Source organism: Colossoma macropomum, unplaced genomic scaffold, assembly GCF_904425465.1.
Source record: "Colossoma macropomum unplaced genomic scaffold, Colossoma_macropomum, whole genome shotgun sequence".
NCBI lineage: Eukaryota > Metazoa > Chordata > Actinopteri > Characiformes > Serrasalmidae > Colossoma > Colossoma macropomum.
This window is the reverse complement of record NW_023494790.1, coordinates 4,953,579-4,976,684: the sequence shown is the minus strand read 5'-3', so window position 1 is coordinate 4,976,684 and position 23,106 is coordinate 4,953,579. Positions and strand designations below refer to the sequence as shown.

Genomic DNA, 23,106 nt, shown 5'->3' with positions numbered 1-23,106 from the left:
CTGTGAAAGCGCTTTTGTCTTTCAGTGTCGATGTGACTCAGACAGTGAGCAATGCCTTTCAGTATCACCTGGACTTTATACACCTGATTTCAAAGCAAACAGCTCTGACAGGATTCACATTATGACTGACCTACTCTAGTGGACAGGACCAATATAGTCTACTGTGGCATTGCATCAGACACAGATGGCTGTCTGGGACCCAAGTCAGAGCTAACCAAGACACAGTCGGACTGGATTCAGCCTTAATTAACACACTGATTATTTAGTCAGGACCGTTTCAGACAGATGGTACCCACTCTTGCTGTACGCTGCCTAGAAACAGATCAGAACCTTTCTTAACACTTGATCCAGACGTCATTCACTGGAGACTACAGCCGTGTTTTTATCGGTATCAGCTTTGCTGCTCGCAGCGTCACAGGGACTCGAATCTTCTGCCAACAGAGTAAAATCAGTGAATTTGAACATAAAACATCATCACAGTTAGAATAACAAAAATGTGTCCAAATGTAACTTTTAGCATGACAATAGCAGGTTATAACACAAAAGAGGTTTTGGTAACACTTTACTGTAGGGTGCTGTTCATAAGGCTACATGACAGCTACATAACCTTTTCCTAACAACTGACATAACCCTACATAAATGTTTATAAGTGTTTATTCCAGCAGACATCATCCGCTATAAAGGTTACATTTGCCAATTTTGATCAAAGTCAGCTAAAGAAGCCTTTATGACAAATGACGCCTGTTGGAATAAGCATTTATAAACAGTTATGCAGGGTTATGTCAGTTGTCATGACAAGCTTATGTAGCTGTCATGTAGCCTTATGAACAGCACCCTACAGTAAAGTGTTACCGAAGTTTTCCATGAAGAATTGAAAATAAAAGAAACTACAACAGCGAAGAGTTTTTTCTATTTGTTTAATAAGTACAACGATTGGGAATTGATAATCATATCTATCAGTAAAACACTAAAACTATCAGCAAAGCACTTAAAATTTAAATTGTATATTGGGGAAAATTATTCAATTAGTTCAGTATAAGACACACAATTTTCATATTGGTCAGGATCTGCTGGAGACTATCTCTGTCTCTCTGTGCTACTCGATGTTAGGATGTTTCACTGGCTGTTTTTAGCAGTGTAACAATATATTGTGATATTGCTATGCTGCAGTGCAAAACTGTGACAATATGCCTTGTGGAGAATGCATATCTGGTGATGGACTGAACTGAAGTTGAATTCAAAATCAAAACTTAAGACACACCTGGGTGAAAAACACAAATTGAAAGTTTTTTTTTTTCATTCCCATTGTATTTATGCTTTTAAATAAAAGTACTGAACAGAAAAAAATGACAAATTTATAAAGAAAATACACTTTAATTGTTGATAAAATCTGCTTTCATTGGGACAAAACTGAGCTGACAATAAATAAAAACAGTTACCATAAAATAAACTTCAATATGTGACATGAAATCCAGTGTCCTCAATAACAGAGAACAGTTTTTCATTGAAGTGTTCCTTAATAAATAAATTCCATTTTTTTTAGTTATTTTTACCCTTCGGTTGTTGTTTGTGAACTTGTCCTGATGGTGTCGGCTGCAGTTGTTTGGCTGTATCCTGTGTATCGAGCAGCATGTCATCTTTTCAAGTGGAATCAAACCAGTTATGGAGAAGTTCTTCAGCCTCATACTCTGTCTTGATGCTCAGCATGAACAGAGATGATAAATCTCTTGCTTAATGTCCCTCATCGAAACTGAAAAATGGTTTCAGGGCATCACCAAAGGCCACTTAATGCAACTGCACTGTCTGAGCACTGAAGTCTACAAACAACCAGCACCAATCAACACCTCACTCCAGCCGCCTCCTGCCTCCCAGCACAACATGATTATGGTCATCATTTTTATTTACTCAAATTTTGTCCAAAATATTATGAAAATACCAAACTGGCAGAACAGAGGACGCTCAACAAGCTGTTAACAAACTTGGACAATACCTCACATCTCACACCCTCTGCATGCTACACTGGACAAACAGAGAAGCACATTCAGTGCATACTGTTACAGCTACACTGTGTTAAAGAGCCGTGTGAGATCTGTCTTACCCACTGATATACGGCTCTACAACCAGTCTCCTTACTGCAGAGATGGTACTGATCTCCTGCTGTCTGAACTGAGCTGAACCTCATCACTGTATCACCTCTCCTGTTAATACACACTGTGCAATATATCATAACCGCTACTGTAATGATACTTTCACTGCACACTTTACACTGTAATATTGATGCAACTCCTAGTTATAACATATATAATCATTATGCTATTAGTTTACCTCATACCACTCAGTGCCTGCTCTCATGTAAATACAACAAATCTGTCTTATATGCCATGTAAATATGCAAATAGATATACTTTTATTTTATTTCTCTTGTACTTTAACTTATGTCTATTTTTTATGTTTTTTATTTTCTGAAATAAAATATGTAAGTTTATGTGCAATTATATGTCTTGCTACTGAAACACTGCAATTTCCCTTCGGGATCAATAAAGTCCTTTCTATCTATCTATCTATCTATCTATCTACCTATCTGTCTGTCTGTCTGTCCGTTCGTCCGTCCGGTGAATCGAATCAAACCGTGGCCTGAGTTTCAGCTTCCTTTAATTTAGACATTGATGGCCTCAACAGTTCGAACAAACCCAAAGCTGTTCATACTTGGCACTCACGTGCCATAAACCAGTCTAAATTAATTACAGCAAGCAGCGAGATGATTAATTAAAAACATCACCAATAACTACTAAAGATCTCTCTGGGGAAAACCTTCTAATTAATGGCTGGGTTTCAGACCAGCGTAAAAGGGAGAGGGGAAAATGCACCAGATGGGAAGTAAACGAAACAGACCCTGTATACACACTGCTGTCTACGCACAGCGGCCGAGCAGAGACAGAGCACAACAGCATAGGTGAGAAATTTTAATGGACAAAAACCGATTGGCTCATTAGGCATCAGGGGGTGTGCAGATTGTCCCATATCATGAGTTCCATCAGATTCCTGAACACCAGAGCTGTGAGTTTAATGAGATGAAATGGTGTGTGCGCACATGTGTGTGTGTGTGTGTTTGTATGAATGAAAAATACAGCTCAGCAGATTAATTAGTAGTAGATTAATGTTAAAGCACAAGCTGATTACATGGCATTGTTTTGTAGGAAGGAACAGTCTCAGATCTCTTCATATTCTCATTGTTTTTAATTATAATAAAGACTCAGCCAGTTAAATATGGCTTCTGTACCAGGTTTGAAGATATTCCGATCTGGGAGTTCCAATGCATTCATAAATTGACCTGGATTTCACATTTTGGCCACTAGCTTGTGGCTCGAGTGACCAGCTGCCTTGGGGTTTGTGGGGTTTTTTCTCTCTTTTAACAGACCAAATGAATTTTTACACATTCACAAACATTCACTATTTTAACAAAACAGGTCTGAAACAGAACTAATAGCATCAAAGCACACTTTTTGTTAACATCACCCGAACAGCAGCTAACATGGCAAGTGATAACTTCCAGATAACTATGAGAAAAGTATGAACTGGAAAGTTCAGAGTACAGTGGAAGAAAGATTTTGCAAGGCTGAAATATGATTTTGTATGATGTACAATGTAAGTACGATGACACCTCAAGATCATTCTTCATTGGCAGTGCACTCAAAAAAAATTCTTTTCCTGAACCTAACTGAGTTATGGACAGTATTTTTGCACAATTTAATGGCCTTCTTTTAAATTAAGGCAATATTGTTGATAAAAGACAATTTACTTCAATCAGCTAAACTTAATCTGCTACAGACATTTCCAACTCAACTCATTAAGGGTTGATGTAGTAGTGCTGATTTAACTTACATTAGGCCAATTTATCACATTGGCTTAGTGGCCTTAGTGACCAGTGTAAATGTTTACATCTGTCTATGCCTGGTTCATAACATTGGGCAAATCAAATTATCTGTTTTAATGCATTAATTTTTTAACAATTATCTGCCAACACTGATATGATTGAGATGTCATTGTGCAGACCTACTTTCAACACACATTCCACCCAAAAAAGCATGTGGCATGTTCTAAACTGGCATACAAGCCTAAACACGCATCAAATAAATCTCTCTCATAGCATTTGAGGGAGGAGCACACAAAAAAGGGTGAAGATATTGGAACTGTGAATGACTGATTATTTATTTTGTTCAATTTACTAAAGTTTCGGCAAATCTGTGTGGAATTTTCTCTGCCTCTTAAAACCAGGTGTTAATGAAAAAAAATATTTTATGTAGTCAATGTAGTCATTGTTTTGAATCAAATGAACTGCATATTTTCAAACCTCTGCTAAAACAACACCACTGGACGGCTCAACACGCTTGGAGGAGAACACTACTAATTCTGTTACATCAGCTAACAGACGCCTGCATTGGCTAGCACTATGTTGAGTGAGGGGGAGAGAGAGAGCTTATGCCCTCTTGGACTCCCGGCTGTGGATGGTGGGAGAATTTTCTTCAACAATGTTGGCAGTCATAACAGCTAACATCTGCCCACTGCTCGCCTGTCTCCTGGACCAGTTTGACCACCATGGAGCTTCCTGCTGTACAACACTGCAAACCTCACCTGCATGAACTGACCCTCCTGTTGATGCTGCTGCTGCACAGACTCAAACTATTTAATCAGAGCCATCGCTTCACCTGCTTTTCCCTTTTTCTGTATATTAATATTTTGTACAAATGTTAAAACTTTATTTATATTACTCGTGTTATTGTTTGCTATCCGGTGTCGACCAGAGGAGGATGGGTTCTCCTTTTGAGTCTTGGTTCCTCTCAAGGTTTCTTCCTCTTGCTCTTAGGGAGTCTTTCCTTGCCACTGTCGCCACTGGCGACGCTCATGGGGGCTCAGACCCGGATTTCTTTCTTTAATGCTGATTTTTCTGTAAAGCTGCTTTGTGAGAACACCTGCTGTATAAAGCACTATATAAATAAACCTTGAACTGACTTGACTAGAAGGAGGCACAGGCCTTGAACACATCCTGTTTTATTCACCAACAGAGCAACATCATTTCAGCAGAGCTGGCCTAGTAACTCCTAGAGCACTGACTTTCCTTGCATTGTTTCCCAAATTCAGTTTTTTGAGCCGTAGTAGAAATACAGCCTATAGCTGGGGTGCACAACTCTGGTCCTGAAGGGCTGGAGCCCAGTACAGTTTGGTGATTTACCTGCTCCAACACACCTGATTACACTGTTGGTGGGGAAGAATTTACTAAAACTTCTCTTCATCACTGAACCTATTGGCTCCCATTACACTGCGCTTTTAAACTCTGTGCCTGTCCTTCCCGGGTCATTCCCGGGTCATTCCTGTTCACAGTTTGCATCAGTAAACTGAAGGTTAATCTGAGACACACTGCAAGATCATATCGCAGCCACATTGAGGGCATTTGGCACCGTGCCTGCTGAACACAGGGATGCCAGTAGTTGTATTTTTGAGAAACATATGCAGCATTAAAATGTATTCACTGCTACCAAAGACTTACCATGAGAAAAATGACCATTTCTCATATAATCACATAATTACGATACATAATGTCTCGAGAAAAGAGAAATAAAAGCACTGAAAAAATACATGTTGTGTAACAGAGGAGCTTACCATATAGGCTCAGATGAATTGACAACGTGGTCCTAAAAGAAAAAAAACAAAAGAAATCAATAAACATCACAATAAATAATACATACTGAAGGCATTAATAATATATTAATGCACAATGATTTAGAGTGTTAATGCACATTGTATCTGTCAGCACCACAGAAAAACCAACAACACTGTAAAAGGTGGAACAGGGCAGAAGTTGACAAAGTGTTTTTGAGGTTTGCGATGATGTAAAACATCACTTTTATACCCCCAACCTATTTATTTTGCATCGTTTCATTCAACGTATTTATGTGAGTTGAATAAAACCACTTAACCCTCAGAGACAAACTGTTTCTACAACTGTATAAGCACTATTTACACCTACATCTGACTTAATGTCACTAAAACTACAAATCCACACTCTAATCTGTATCACAGCAAGATATGTGGTGAAACAAATGTAATAGTGTGCATTTCACAGCATCTGTCTTCTATTAGAGCTAATTTAGTTTTATGTAACTGTAACTGTGATATTTCTGTACTTCATTCATAACTGTGTCTATAAGCAAATTATACAAATTTTTGTGAATGCTGCAAAAATGCAACAATGGGCCTCAATTTTCACCACTTTTTTTGTATCATACAAACATAAAACTGCCCCCTTTACATTATTATAAGCAATGAGTCTAAACCTGGTCTTGTAGACTCTGTAACTCGCATGTTTTACCTATTTAGATCCCAAAACACCTGATCCAGGTGATTTGTGGTGGGAATTCAGGAGACTGTAGGGTTTTGTGCAGACTTCCCTCTCATATTTATAGCACACCAGTCATCCTATAGAGAGTCTATAGAGTTACACACTCAATAATATTAGACTAAATTAAACTTTCTTAAAAACACAAGGAGTAACCTTTAAAACTTATCAGAATCAGAATCAGAATCAAGCTTTATTGGCCAGGTATGTTTACACATACTAGGAATTCAGTTTTGGTTACAGGAGTTCACAGTGCACAGAATCAGACAAACATTTACATGTAGTAAAAAAATAAAATAAGATAAAATAAAACATGCATTCCTACAATCACTCACTCACACACACACACACACACACACACACACACACACACACACAGTCATACCTGTAAACCTTACATTATGCAAAGTATGAGTTATGGTTGCAATTTTGCAACAAAATCCACCCCAAATGAACAAAAAATGTTTGGTTTTTTTTGTTTTTGTTTTTGTTTGTTTTGTTTTGTTTTTTCGATTAAACGATTACTAAAAAGAGTTGAAAAAGGAATTGCTTGACATGAATCCATTAAGTAGGCCTACGTTTTACTCTGGACTAACTCAACATTTTTAAGGTGAAGTAAAAGAGTCAGAATGTGATCTTTCATCACTGGGATTATGCTGCCATCACCTGGCAAACACTGAAACTGCAGGTACTGATTAAACTTCAAAGCAGTCAAAGGAGTAGAAAGTTGATTAGTTTAATTAGTGGTCAGGGACTTTTTTTATGTATCACATCAGGTTACATGAGGGCTCTGTACTGAAGTCCTGTTGTTATTTGTACTTAAATAATCAAATTGCTGCTAATATATCATAGTATGCTACGTCATCCTTTGCACAGCTCCACATACTCCACCGTGTACTGTCTGTGTCCTGTTTTGTAGTTATTCTAAGTCTTTTGTATTTATTTATTGTACTGTATTGTCTGCACTGCATATGTTTTATTGTTTTGCACTTCTCGTCTCACTGTGTACGTGTATAGAGCTGAAATGACAATAAAGCCTGACTTGACTTGACAGTTTCTCTGCTGTGTGGTCAGTTCAGTTATAAGACGACAAATTAAACTACTGCCACCTCAGTAGCTGTTCTTAAAACTGTTGTAAGAGTACATAACTCTGCAGACTTTCTTTAAAATAAAGCCTAGATTTACAAATCCTTGATTAGCTCTAAATTCAGTTTGTTTTAATCCTTGATTGGCTCTAAATTCAGTTTATTTTAATCCTTGATTGGCTCTAAATTCAGTTTATTTTAATCCTTGCTGGTGCACTTAGTTTAGTTTTGCGTTGCTTGGTAACTCTTTGTAATGCAATGTAATGTTGACTCTATGATCAATAAAAAAGTAAAAAACAATAACTTATGGTGTGCTGGTGCCAGAATGTACGTGAAGCGCCAATTAAGGTGGAAAGGAAATTTGAATAAGAAGCCACCAAAACAAAGAAGCCAACTTCAGCTTCTTCTTCTTCTTCTTTCCCACAACATTGTCTAATGTATTATCGTTTTTCCTTTTTGTTGTTGTTGTACAGCTTCTTGTTCGAATTTTCCAGTTCAACCTTAAATGGAGCAGAAGTTACATTCTGGCGCTTCACACATTGGTACTGCTCGACTATTTAAGGTGGAATGGGAAATTTAGCCAGCTAGCTACCGAGACATCAGCATACTATTAGCGAATTTTAATGTTTGTTATGAAGAAAAGGACCATAATACACTGAAACGACATTAAGCTAAGATAATACGATAGTTGTCGTAATTTTTAACAGAGAAAATACTCGTATTTGTGTTTTTTTTTTTTTACGGTTGCTTGTTCAGCCGTAACGCGTAAAAGAACTACAAATCCCTACACGCCTTAGCGGAACGTTTCGATGACGTTGTATATCACGTGCTCTACCCTAGCCAATGAGGAGAGCTGCAACCAGGACAGTTGCAGTGCTAGGAAGGAGGGAGAGTAAACTGGATTTTCGCGTACAAGTTAGTCGTTATGTTTAAACGATCATATAAACGACATTGATTTACAAATTATAGCGATACCTGTAAGGTTAAAGGATCACATTACGTAACATTATTTACATAACAGGTGTCATATTTGTAGCAGCCTCATAAACGGGCGCTACACCGTGTTACTGTTACAGAGAGCATTTGCACTGCTGAGTCTACATCCAGTGGGAATTTCGAGTATTTATAATTATTAAAGGGTTAAAATGGGGGCATTTTAACAGTAATGATATTAAATACAGACAAGGTCAGTATTTGCTGTGGCGAAGCTGTCATTTGCGGTCCTTTAGCCTTGTTATGACTACCTTGTAGTTTGTCGTTTAACCCAGGTGATAGTTACCTCTCTGGGAATAATACTCTATAAGCTACTCTGGACTGGTCTTCATGCTCAGTGGGACTGGACAGTGTCCTAATGATCCCACCATGCCTGCTACAGTCTGCTTGTGTGTGCTGTGCGGGTTACCTGCCTCTGGTAAATCCAGCCTTGTCCAGGCAGCTTCTGCTCAGATCAGTAAACAGGGCTGGGGGACTTTTATCATATCATACGACCACCTCATAGCAGAAGAGGCCTTCGATTTCAGCTCGGGGGACAGCCTGTCAAAGGGGGTAAGAACTGTACACACTTAAAAAAAAATATGGTTCTTCAAAGGTTCCTTACTAAAGGCAGTGGTTGTATTTCAAACCATGAGTTCTATAAAGAACCTTTTCATGCCTAAGTCGTTCTTTGCATGATAAAATGGTTATTCAGATTGATGGAGAGTGTGTTATATATAGTTCTATCTAGAACCTTTTTGAAAATGGTTCAGTGTAGCACCAAAAAGTGTTCTGCTACTGTTTCAGTGTAAAGCTTGTAAGAATAGCAGAACCACTTCAGGGCCAGAAGAACGTTTCTACACATTTCATAAAGACTTATTTAAAGGTTAAGAAAATGGTTCTATACAGAACCACGAAGACTCAGAGAACACTTTGCATGATTAGAGGGTTCTGTGCATTGTGAAAGTGTTCTGCAGATTGATGAAGAATGTGTTGTAGATGGTTCTATATAGAAACATTTTCAAAAAGGTTCTATATAGAACCACCAAAAAGGCCTCTGGTATTGTTACGATGTCAAGCTTGTAACAATAGAACCCTTTTTAAAAAGGTTCCATATAGAACTATATATAACACATTCTCCATCAATCTGAAGAGCGATTTCACCATGCAAAGAACCATTTAAGCATAATATATATACATATATAAAGGCAATAGTTCCATTTAAAACCATTCTATATATATATAGAGTATATATAGAGAGAAGATTACCAGATATTGACCCTCTAGCTTACAGGTTCCCAACCCTGGTCCTAGATTACCCCCTGCATTTTAGTGCTTTCCCTGCTCTAATACACACACGTCAAGTCATGAAGCATTTGTTAATGAGTCCATTTATTGGTTAAGGTATGTTTGGAGCAGGGGAAACACTAAAATGTGCAGGAGGTGCTCAAGGACCAGGGTTGGGAACCACTGTTCTAGGTCAGGGATGTTGAATCCTATCCGCAAAGAGCCGTTGTGAAATGGCTCACTACTCCCTACAGTACTGCACTGCATAGATCATAAAACTGTGACTTCCACACCTAAATAATGCACCAAACGTTAGCTGGGGAGTCGTACAGCTTACGGCTGAATGTAAACAGCTTTCCAAGTGTAGAAGCCTTTATTTCTATATTGGGAGTTTGGAGCCATTTGGGATTCAGCCTCAGTCTTCAAACCCGCGGCCCTTTTGTGGTTACAATTGAAGATCCCTGCTTTAGGTCCCGAATTGATGACAGGTAATAATACATGTAAGCAGAGGTGCCCAAGTCTGGTCCGGGTGATCTACCACCCTGGAGAGTTTAGTTTCATCCCTGATCTAACATACCTGATCCAACTAACCAAGGCCTTAAGGAGCCTTTGAATAGAGACAGGTAGGTTGGAACTAAATTATGAGCCAGATCTAAAATGGGAAATGTTCTTACAATTCCGCACAAATATACTTTGGATAGAAGTAAAAGTATTACAAATCCATCAAACTCGGACTTGGAGCTGCATAATAAAACTAGTTACTACCAACGTCTGCTTATTATTTCTTTGTTGTTTTTTAGCAAACCAGATGGAAGCAGCACAGGCAGGCCGTGCTGACTTGCCTGGAGAGTTTCCTGCAGGATCCTCAGGCACCCAGCCCCTGTCGGACTGAGGGAAACGTGTGGGAGTGCTTCAGCCAGGCAGTAGAGCAGCAGCAAATCTTACCTGCCCTGCGCAGATCATCATCTCAACCTCCACGAATTGCAGTGCTGCTTGATGACAATTTCTACTACCAGAGCATGAGATATGAAGTGTATCAACTCGCCAGAAAGTGTAGGTGAACAGGGTCCTCCCAGGCTCAGCTATTGCTCTGACTCAAAACCTTACCAACATCTGTGTCTCATGACTTTTCAATTGAACTAAACTCTAAACTAAGGGTCTGTATATAGATTCAGTTCAGTTCTTCGCCCTCATAACCGTAACCGACCTAACAAATCGTTTATAGTAGTTAGTTGGTAGAATAATAAGACTATCCCGTTTTAAACCGAACAGAGACGTTTTAAATCAGTTTCCTTAATTTGATGACAGTCTGATGCTTTTCCTCAATGTTTTGTGTTCAGACAGCAGCAAAAAAGGTTCACAAACATGAAAAATCATTGCTGGCAAAACAAAACCTCCAACCTGTAAAACAGACTTTACAGTCTGGAACAGGTGAAATCTCTAATCTCTCTCTCGTTGAATACAGATTCCACAGGTTTCTGCCAGCTGTACCTGCATTGTCCGTTGGAAGTGTGTCTCTCTAGAAACCAGGACAGAGGGCAGCCAGTGCCGGATGAGATCATTGTAGAGATGTCCAAACGCATCGAGCCTCCAAAACGCACAGAAAAACCAGTGGGAGCAAAGCAGTCTGACTCTGATAAGCACTGACATCACAGACACGGACATGTATGTATAGAGTGGTGTTTCCCAAACACCAATACCCTTGTACTGTACAGTCAAATCAAAGCTGTATTTTTATTGCAAATAATGTACAGAGCTTAGCAAATTAGTTACAGTTAAAGAGGAATGTAAATATATAACCCCCCCCCCCTCAGCATTGGGCTGTGGAGCAGTGGAACTGTGTCCTCTGGAGTGATGGAGCTCCGTCCAGTACCTTTGGGATGAGTTGAAGTGATCCAGAACTGACCATCCAACATTAGTACCTGACCTCACTAATGCTCAATCAAATCCTCACAGCAATGTTCCAACATCTAGTGTAAAGCCTTTCCAGAAGAGTAGAGGCCGTTACTGCAAATGTGATGGCTTACACAGTTTCTGCAGTTTAAACTGTTCAAAAATGTGAAAACTGGTGGATTCTGTCGTTAAACAAGTGGTCTCTTCATTCTTCTTTTTATAGCCAAAAGCTGCTCCAGTTGATGTCCTCAGCACTGGAGAACCCCTTGAGTCCATTTCAAGATGACTCAGAGCAGAGGGTAGGGGGAATTTAGAAAGACACAATTTCACATATACTATCTGAGAGCAATGTTGTTCTGACCCGCACTCATCTGTTTGTCATTATATATATATATATAATATATATATTATATATATATATATATATATATATAGATAGATAGATAGATATAGATACACACCGATCAGGCATAACATTATGACCACCTCCTTGTTTCTACACTCATTGTCCATTTTATCAGCTCCACTTACTATATAGGTGCACTTTGTAGTTCTACAGTTACAGACTGTAGTCCATCTGTTTCTCTGCATACTTTGTTAGCCCCCTTTTACCCTGTTCTTCAGTGGTCAGGACCCCCATGGACCCTCACAGAGCAGGTATTATTTGGGTGGTGGATCATTCTCAGCACTGCATTAACTCCAGCCAACAGCGTCCAAAAGCCACCAAACTGCATTGTGCTGCTCAGGGCAGGTGTCAAAGCTCTAATCCAGCTCCATACTGACCCGCACTCCTCTGTGTCTTCCTTTCATTCCTTGTTCCTCCCATTGACTCCCATTCATTTTACTCAACAACGATGTACTGCTTCGCAACCCACTAAAAATAAATCAGTAAAGACCCTGTACACCATGGCAACACCTTAGCAACCAACACTTATACCATAGCAACCGCCTAGCAACACCTTAGCAACCGCCTAAGAAGAAGCCTTAGCTGCGCACTCTCCAGTTTTTTCAGGAAATGCACTATTCTAGTATTATTCACTGTCCAAAACCACCAGTGAACCTACATGTGTCTTCTGAGTTTTATATGGAATTCTGATGATGAGAGTGATAAAGTTTTCTTTTGGGGACTGTTTTGCCATACAGTACCTTTCAGTACATCTTTGCCATCGATGGATAAAAAAAAATGGCTAGATCTTTCTCCAAACTATCATCAAATAATGATAAGTATTCATATCATTGTGCATTCATAACTATTTCTTGCATTTTAGAAACATTAAATGTCTGGTTCGTATCACCTCCACTGTGAACCAACGTCTGTCACTTTCTTTAGAACGGAGCATTTTACATCAAACCACTGTATGACTTTGTTTACATTTCAGTCAGAATTTAGAGGAATCCACTTTAATTAATTTCTAATAGACCTACTTATGTGGTTTCTGACACTATACACAGTTCAGGCATAACATTATGACCACCTCCTTGTTTCTATGCTCATTGTCCATTTTATCAGCTCCACTTACTATATAGGTGAACTTTGTAGTTCTACAGTTACAGACTGTAGTCCATCTGTTTCTCTGCATACTTTGTTAGCCCCCTTTTACCCTGTTCTTCAGTGGTCAGGACCCCCATGGACCCTCACAGAGCAGGTATTATTTGGGTGGTGGATCATTCTCAGCACTGCAGTAACACTGACGTGGTGGTGTGTTAGTGTGTGTTGCGCTGGTACGAGTGGATCAGACACAGCAGTGCTGCTGGAGTCTTTAAACACTGTGTCCACTCACTGTCCACTCTATTAGACACTCCTACCTTGTCAGTCGACCTTGTAGATGTAAAGTCAGAGACGATAGCTCATCTGCTGCTGCACAGTTTGTGTCGGTCATCCTCTAGTCCTTCATCAGTGGTCACAGGACGCTGCCCACAGGACGCTGTTGGCTGGATGTTTTTGGTTGGTGGACTATTCTCAGTCCAGCAGTGACACTGAGGTGTTTAAAAACTCCAGCAGCACTGCTGTGTCTGATCCACTCAGACCAGCGCAACACACACTAACACACCACCACCACGTCAGAGTTAATGCAGTGCTGAGAATGATCCACCACCCAAATAGTACCTGCTCTGTGAGGGTCCATGGGGGTCCTGACCACTGAAGAACAGGGTAAAAGGGGGCTAACAAAGTATGCAGAGAAACAGATGGACTACAGTCTGTAACTGTAGAACTACAAAGTGCACCTATATAGTAAGTGGAGCTGATAAAATGGACAATGAGCGTAGAAACAAGGAGGTGGTCATAATGTTATGCCTGATCAGTGTATGTCATACTGTTTCTATAACAATGGACGAAAGCTACATTAGCCTCGTAGCTCCAGTACAAAACTGAAAACTTTATACACCAAACATGTCTTGACTGATCGACTACATTTGGGATGAGAGGGACATTGTGTACATTTTGCTGAAGTATCACTTTAATCTGTCTGTAACCATATGTGTCTTATTCAGAACAACAGTGGCATTGTAGTTCACAGTCATGGCATGCAAAAAGAAAACACGTTTAATTATGGCTAATTAAGGCGTTATGAAGCATTTTAGTTTCCTTCCTTTCTCCCTCTTTATCTCTCTCTCTCTCTTAGGCAGCAGACAGAGAGCATTGTGCCTCCAGTGTGGTGCACCAGGCAGACCAGGCTTGCCGGCGGTTGGTGTCTCAGGCCATGCTGACAGCCAGAGGTACATTTATCACTGCTGTAATATTAGAATCTATATACAGCATAACCACAATATCATAAAAAGATAACTGATCAGCTTCCAAAGGAGGCAGCAGTAACACAACACTTTCTGTTTAGAAACGTTCTACTTCCTTTTAGATCACTTACTCACAATTGTAATTTAACAATGTATGACCCCCAAAAAATATTTGGACATTTGTCACACTTAAAAATGTATTAAGTTCATTGTGTTAGGAAAAAGTCAAAAGTCAAACTGGCATTTATTTTAAACAGATTATTCCAAGAATGTCCCTTACTTTTTGGTAAAGTATTCTTTTAAAAGACGGCTGGTGAGTTTCAGATGGTTATTTCTTTGCCAAGTGTCCAAATAACTTTTGGGGTCACTGTAGCTACGTGTTATAGGTTTTGATCATGTGAGAAAATGACTTGTAAAGCCATTCATCTGGGCAGAAAGTGGTTTATTTGTTCAAAAACACTAACATTAGAATAAATCGCTGCTGTCGGAAGAAAACCTTGTATCTCCACAATGGTAACTTTACAGCAGAAGGAAAAAACCTACTTTACTTTTAATGCAAGTCGATGGAACCAGACGTCTTTCCAAGTCATTTTGGGCCGTTTCTTTTGGTCCATTCATCACGAAATTTACACACAATGTAAAGGGCAACAGGTATTTTCAAATTATGTCAAAAACCAAAAAAACAACAAAAACGGAGATACAAGGTTTTCTTTCTGACAACAGGGAAATACAAATAAAGTAATTTCCAAACATCTCCTGTATTTATAGTTACCATCTAACACCTAGTTTACCTAATTGACCCTTGCTGATTGTATATAATAAATCCATGCAATGGCTGAAGTGCAGCGAGTAGTCAGGAACTAAACAGTTATTCTTTTCAACCAACATATTAAAAAGCTCTTGTTAACTCATGCTTTACTGTATTTATAATTTATTTGCTTTGTTCTAACATTAAAGTCTTTTTTCTGTCAAAAACACACTTCCTGCCAAGATAAATAGTTTTAAACAGTTTTCATGGCTGCATAAGACTTTCGCACAGTACTGTATGTACAGTTGTATGCAAAAGATTGGGCACTTTTGGTTGAAGTACAGTTTGTTCTAAATGAAAATAAGTTCATCCAATACAGGTTTAAGGCACAACAGGCCCTTTTCACATCTCTGCATTTTTTCTGCTGGAAGTATTGACTGCAGGGTAACACTGCTTCTGCTAAAGCAATGACAGTAACGACGCTAAGTAGAGTGGGTACAGCTCACTCAAGTGTTCGAGTTTGGAACAAAAACAACCTTATCTTTCAGTTTCAGCGGTTTGTCAGCTGATGATGAGTAGTGGAAAAATGAGTTTGTGAAGTTAGCAAAGGAATAAACTTTGTCAGACAGAGGAAAAGAACCTCTGTGTCTGCATTTCAGCACTGCTGACTAACGTTAATGTGCAGTTCGTCCTTTAAAGTTGCTGCTGCAGCCGCTTTCAGAGGAACAGTTTTCATTTTCTCCCTCAAAAGCTGTCAGTATCTGAGAGAGCGAGAGCTCAGAGGGGAGCAGATGTTCGTTTACTGGTTACAGTGTTTGTGTAAAACGTCTAAAGTGGCGCGTTTAGCTTTTTGCCAACTAGTTTATTGTTAGCAATCAGTTTCAGCATCTCCAGCTAACATGGCTGATCTAGCGTTTTGGTTATAGTTATTTTCATCTCCATCAGCTTATCTCTCTGTAGACATTATTGTACTCTAATAGCTGTGAAGGAATGTTTCCACGAATCATTTATATCCTTTGTTAAGTTTGTACTCCCACATTGTTGTGTGTTTGGTTCACCAACAGTTCTATGCAAAACCTCCGATTCAAATTTTGGGATCTATGACAAAGTTAAAGTGAGACACCACTCTGTGGTGAGCTGAAGTGATACAAACACCTGTATTTCTGAGATTAAAAACTGTCCGGAATTTGTTTTACCCAGCGTTTATGCACTATTAGAGAGCCTATTACTGTTTACTGAAGTAACATATAAAAAAAGTAAGCTTATGCAAAAGTTATGACACATTTTATTGTTCCCTACATGTTAAACTCAGAAACTGTAGAACTAATAGAAACTCTGCACTAAGATTTGCCCAAAATGCCAAAGTTTGTTCTTTGTAGAGGATGTTAAACTTTTTTTGCTTAAAAAATCAACAAAACACGTTATTTGACTATGATCACCCAAACTTTTGCATACAACTGTCTTCTTCAAAATAATTCATAGATTACCTGATTACTAATATAACCAATGGTCACAGCCCTTATATATTAGTGTGTGTTATAAAGACTTACTGAAAAAAGTGCTGGTTTGCTCTTGTGCTGTCAGAGAGTAAAGCGTCCTCTGAGGTTCTGAGGGTCCTGGCGAAGGATCTGAGTGAGCAGAAGGGTCATTTCCTGCAGGAGCTGAGAAGACACGTCCTTCACGAGCTGCCTGTGTCCGAAGGGGAGACAGTGGACGTGGAGCGAGTGGTCAGCAGAGCGCTCACCGTGTTTCAGCAGCAGAGGGACGACGTGCTGGAGAGACACGGCATTGGCACGGGAGCCACAACAGCATAAGAGAGCAGTTTAATTTAAGAGGCTTTGTTTTTATTACACTAATTTAAACAAGTGTACTTAGTTTCCCCTCTTACCCCAGTGTGGTCTATCAGCCAGGACAGTGTGTCTGCACTGGTGCTACAAGGCTAATGTGAATAATATGTAATGGAAGCTTGTAACCCACTAATTAGCATTGTGCTAACAGCATGCATGAATCAGCACACACTGGCCTCAAACCGTGTGGAGTTAAGTAATCAGAAATAAACTTTGTGGTTTCTGACGCTGTATGACGCACTGTTATCTAGAAACATGGACTGAAGTACAGACAGATAGCTGTATAACAAACACTGTATGGACAAAAGTATTGGGACACCTACAGGAGCTTTAATGACATCTCATTCTAAATCCATAGGCATTAATATGGAGTTGGTCCCCCCTTTGCAGCTGTAACAGCTTCCACTCTTCTGGGAAGCTTCTACAGTATTTCGGAGAGTATCTGTGGGAATTTTTGTCCGTTCATCCAGAAGAGCATTTGTGAGGTCAGACACTGATGTTGGGCGAGAGGGCCTGGCTCACAATCTCTGTTCTAGTTCATCCCAAAGGTGTTTGATGGGGTTGAGGTCAGGGCTCTGTGAGGGCCAGTCAAGTTCTTCCACACCAAACTCACCCAGCCAGGCCTTTATGGAGCTGCTTTGTGCACTGGGGCTCAGTCATGCTGGAACAGGAAAGGTTCTTCCCCAAACTGTTCCCACAACGTTGGAAGCTACAATTGTCCAAAATGTCTTGGTGCTGAAGCATTAAGGTTTCCCTTCACCGGAACTAAGGGTTCTAGACCAACCCCTGAAAAACAACCCCATATCATCATCCCTCCTCCACCAAACTTTACAGTTGGCACAGTGCAGTCAGGCAGGTAAGGTTCTCCTGGCATTCGCCAAACCCAGACTCGTCCATCAGACTGACAGATAGAGAAGCTGATTCATCACTACACAGAGTACGTTTCCACTGCTCCAGAGTCCAGTGGCGCCGTGCTTTCACTCCATCCGACGCTTGGCATTGTGCTTGGTGAAGTAAGGCTTCCATGCAGCTGCTCGGCCATGGAAACCCTGCCATGAAGCTCCCGGCACACCTGCTCTGTAACTTTACGTGGTCCGACACTTCATTACTGAGTTGCTGTGGTTCCTAAACGCTTCCACTTTTCAGTAATACCACTCACAGTTGATCGTGGGATACCTAGGAGGGAAGACATTTCATGAACTAACTTGTTGTGATGGTGGCCTCCTATTACAGCACCACGCTCGAATTCAGTGAGCTCTTTAGAACAACCCATTCTTTCACTAATGTGTGTAAAGGCAGACTGGGTGCTTGATTTTATACACTTGTCAATTGGACAAAATGAAACACCTGAATTCAATGATTAAGAGGTGTGTCCCAATACTTTTGTACATAGTATACTTTTGTCCATTTTCATACAGAGAATAACAGCACACAAGCCAGTAGGGCCTGAATGATGTATCAGTTGGCCGATAATATTAGCCAACTGTGCTATTATCAGTATCGGCTTATAATATCACCAATAACGCACCAATAATTTGATTTTCATCACTTCTAAAGAAAAATGTTTGGTATGGAATCAAGGATGTACTGAAGTTATATTTGTTGTTATATCATAATTATCATCTTTCATCATTTAAAGTGTACAGTGGTTGATAATGTTAATTATATGTTAATATACAGCTGTATGCAAAAGTCTGAACACTCGGGTTAAATTACATTGATTTTCTTAGTGAAAATACATTAACACACTTAGATCACACTTAAATATGACCTTTTTCTGCAATTCTTAGTGCACAGTTTCTATATATTTGCTGAGATTTTCAAGTTGTGGGAAAATAACATTAAACAAATAAACATTTATTTCCCCCCAATATGTTAAACTAAGCAAATAAATAGACATTGTGAACTAAACTGTGCAGAAGTCTGATCTCTCACTCTTAAAAAAAGATGGTTCTTCAAGGGTTCTTTCATGAGGAAAATGGGTTCTATATAGAACCATGAACACTCAAAGAACCCTTTGCATGATTAAACAGTTCTTTGCATGGTGAAAGTGTTCTTCAGATTGATTGAGAATGTGCTGTATATGGTTCTATATATAGAACCTTTTTAAAAAGGGTTCTTCTATTATTACAAGCTTGGCATTCTAACAATAGAAGAACCCTTTTCAAAAAGCTTCTATATATAGAACCATATACAGCACCATCTCCATCAATCTGAAACTTTTGATCATGCAAAGGGTTCTTTGAATGTTCATGGTTCTATACAGAGCCATTTTCTTTACTAAAGAACCCTTGAAGAACCATCTGTTTTAAGAATAGAAACTTATTTTCACCTTAAAATCATCAGAACATGCCTTTTGACCAGGTGTGTTTTGCATACAGCTGTATTAGTTTCTAATTTGTTTCAGTGAAATCTGAAAGTTTTATTCTGTGAATATTTTTTGCACTACAGTTTTCTAAGTGACGTACCATGAAGATAAAACACCACGTCAAAAAGTTTTTTTAATTTATTTTTTTTAATTAGTGAATGCAAATGAACTGATGGGCTTGAGATGAAGGTGAATACAAAAAGCACTGTTTTCCTTTACAAGAGCGATTAAAGAAAAAATTGAGTAGTTCTTGAATGTGAGCCGTCTTCCTCTTTACCAGCCACAACACAACATCCAGCCAATATACAGTCACAATCCAGCTGTCCAGCTAAAACATCTGTCCTCTAATATCACACGAGTTACAAAAGATGTCATTATCAAGTGCCACAACCACCCAAGAATAAAACAAGTCCCAAATCCACCCTCTTATATTACGACAGCTGTAACTCTTACGTTATTGACCACAACAGAAACGTTCTTCAGCCAAGGGCAATATCACCACAATATCCATCGTTATGATGATAAATTACATCACAACATGTCCCAAAATGCTTTTCTGAGCACTTCGTGAACATCATCAGTACTTAAAAGTCACTCCCCAACTGCACGTTTGATTACAAAGAGAGCATAATTTGTCCTGTTTAGTCTGGTTTAGTACAGCAGTGTGTGAAATGGTGAATACAAATAAATTTATTCATAGTTTTTGATAGTATTTTTAAAATGTGACACTACTTTGTCTGTTCTAACTTATGAAAAATCAGAAAAAATAAATATCGTGACATATCGTGTATCGTAAAAAACTTCAAGTATTGTGATATGACATTCTGCTGTATCGCCCAACTCCAGCTTTAGAGCAGAATTCTGAAGTCAGAACAGTTAAAGTCTGTAAATTTAGCATTATTGACTTCCCTGATAGGTACTTCTACAAAATGATAATGTTAGTAATTTACAAAATATTCAATGAGTAAATAATAAAAAATAATATAAAATGCTAATTATAATAAAATAAAGGCCTCGTCAGAGTGAAAGGGTAGAAAAACTGAGTACGGCTTGAACTATTCAACATTTTAGCCCAATGTTGGTAAACATGTTTAAAAAAACACTGAGTTGTCTTTAGTCATAATCTCTTACGCTGTTATAAGTTATTAGAATAAGACAATATTTACTGTCCACAAACAAATCTCAGTTACAAGTCATTACAAGAAGAAATGAAGCACCTGTGGGTTTTGTGTGGGATTTGGAAATTGAGTTCAGGTGTGCCAAATATATCAAAATTAAACAAATAAAAAAAAATAACACACACATTATATTGGGTGGACTATACTGAGGAGCTGCTACACACAATTTGTTTCAGCCTGTTCAAAAAGATGTTCCAAAACTTGAAAAAATAAAATAAATAAATAAATAAAAGTGCACTGTGTGAGTTTTGGTCAAATTAAATTTTGTTGCTTTTCTAAGTGTAAATAAGTAACACATCCTCTGCAGAGAACACACATCTACACATTTTATGCACAATTTCTGTTCGTTTGAAGAATTTAACATACTGGAGAAAAAACATATACCATCGCCTGTGCAGAAGTTATGGCACCTTTAATTAAAAAAAAAATGTCATATTAAAGTTCGCTCCCTGTAGAGGAAATGTGAACTCACTGCACACTTTTGTGCAGGACTGTATGAAGGCTGCGGTACTAGGGGTGTAAAAATGTATTGTGATGCACTGAGTTAAAAGTGGCGATTCAACTGCGTTGATTTCGGAAACATTAGAAGCACTTATTATTGATTATAACAATAATGTTATGTTTGATAAAGTAAGTCCTCATTTTTGGCCAAAACAGAATTCTCTGGATATTTTCAAACTTAGTGCATTGATTTTCCAGTGATGTTTGAGTAATAATGAATAAATTAGATCATGGTCAAACTGGGGATTATGATCTGCTGAATCACAGATCATGGTCAAACTGGGGATTATGATCTGCTGAATCATAGAACATGGTCAAACTGGGGATTATGATCTGCTGAATCATGTATGAAAATCTTAATCAAATCATTGTGAAGTTTGAGATTTACCACTCTAGTTAGAACTGAATTCTTCAGGACGGCAGCTACGCAGGCGCAGGTTTCTATCTGAACTAAACAGGTACAGGGTGATTCAAAAAGATTCATCCAATTTCAAAGCGCCATATTTTTACAACCGTGAGGCGTCTAGGAACCAATCACATACCAATTGAAAGAGGGGGTCATAGAGTTTCTGACCGTCACCAGAAGATGGCTCCCTTCAGTCTGTGAGGAGATAAGAACCCTGAACAGAAAGCGTTCTGCGTTCTCCACTTCAATAAGAGTGAATCAGTCATAACTGTGCAGTGTGATTTTTGTGGGCAGTGAACCTCCAACAGCTCAGAGCGTTCGTCGTTAGTTCCACAACACTGGATGATCTCCGAAATCGCACTGAAAGAGCCGTGAGTGCAGCGACACCCGACATGCTCAACCCAGTATGGGATGAGTTTGACTATGGTGTTGATGTTGTCTGTACAGCTGGAGGAGGTTCATACTGAGACCTTGTACAATTACATAACCTTTATGCTCATTTACACCATTTACAGTTCACTGCATTGTTCTGTAAAGATCTACAAGTGAAATAAATCATTTTAAAATCTGATGAATCTGTTTGAATCACCCTGTATAGTGCAGTTACTGTACTAAACATCTGCCGATATTATGATCACCCATGTCTCATGAAATGATGATTATGGAGATAATTACTTGAAACACAATCAAGTGCTCTGACAGAATCGCTCCAGTGTGGAGCTGTTAAAACTGCACCTTGGCCTGATTTTACAGAGAACACAGTGGCATTACTCTGTTGTTGTGGCTCTAAAAGCTTGTTATTTTTAGTTTAACGAAGGTAGTTAAATGCAAAAGAACTGCAGTGAAGAGGGGAAAAAAGTAAAACAAAAATATTAAGATGTTTATTATTAATAATAGTAGTAATATTAAAAGGTCCAAAGTTTCAGGGCGCCTTTCTATTATTCTTATGAAAAGCCAGGTCTATGCAAAAGCTGCTACACAGTGTCGTAGACTGTTAGCAGCTGGACTTGTAACTGGCGAGGTAGCCTTTTGGGACACACCAATATTACTCACAATCATCAACCATACAAATCTGCTATACAGGAGTATAGAAACAATCCAGCACAAAAGGCAGTCTCAGCTTTAGCTACAGCTGCAGAGCTACAAAACTCAATGCACACACAGTGTCTGGAGTATTCCTCCTTCTCAACATCCTGGCATAATCAATGAAAACACCTGTCTGTCCCAGGCCACATATTTCTGGAGGGTAAGATTTCTGAAACTGAAAGTACTCCAGACAGTACATTGTACTCTTTTCAGTACTCAGTAACACGACCTTCTTTGCATGCACAAAAACTTGAGACAATCCCTCAGGCATTCAGGCTGTAAAGAGAGAGGAGGATGGAGTTACTACTGGACCATCTTATCATATCTGCGAGACTGAAACGCTCACCAAACGACTCCGTACTTTTCTTAACATTTCCTTCATCCACTTTTAATGCAAGTGCATCACAATAACATTAACAGCTCACAATCCCGGGGAAGCCTGTTCCCTCTAAGTCACTTCCGACTTTTCCTTCTTCTCCGTTTCTGGCAACTATACGTCAAAATGTTAAAATAATCTCAAAATAATTACGTATTTCCCAAATCTTACGTCAAAACAACGACCTATTTTCTTGAAATACTGATTATGTCGAAATAAAGGCTTAGTATCT

The 23,106-nt window shown here is 38.9% G+C and overlaps 1 protein-coding gene across 1 annotated transcript; it reads left to right on the top strand.

Annotated features, from left to right (window-relative positions):
• The first annotated feature begins 8,333 nt into the window (after positions 1 to 8,333).
• LOC118809041 (L-seryl-tRNA(Sec) kinase-like) lies at positions 8,334 to 17,186 on the top strand. The gene is given in 7 exon segments (XM_036571969.1): positions 8,334 to 9,024; positions 10,539 to 10,791; positions 11,204 to 11,331; positions 11,333 to 11,403; positions 11,855 to 11,930; positions 14,256 to 14,349; positions 16,697 to 17,186. Coding segments are annotated over 7 exon segments (1,074 nt in total). The 5' UTR covers positions 8,334 to 8,802; the 3' UTR covers positions 16,927 to 17,186.
• Positions 17,187 to 23,106: the final 5,920 nt, after the last annotated feature.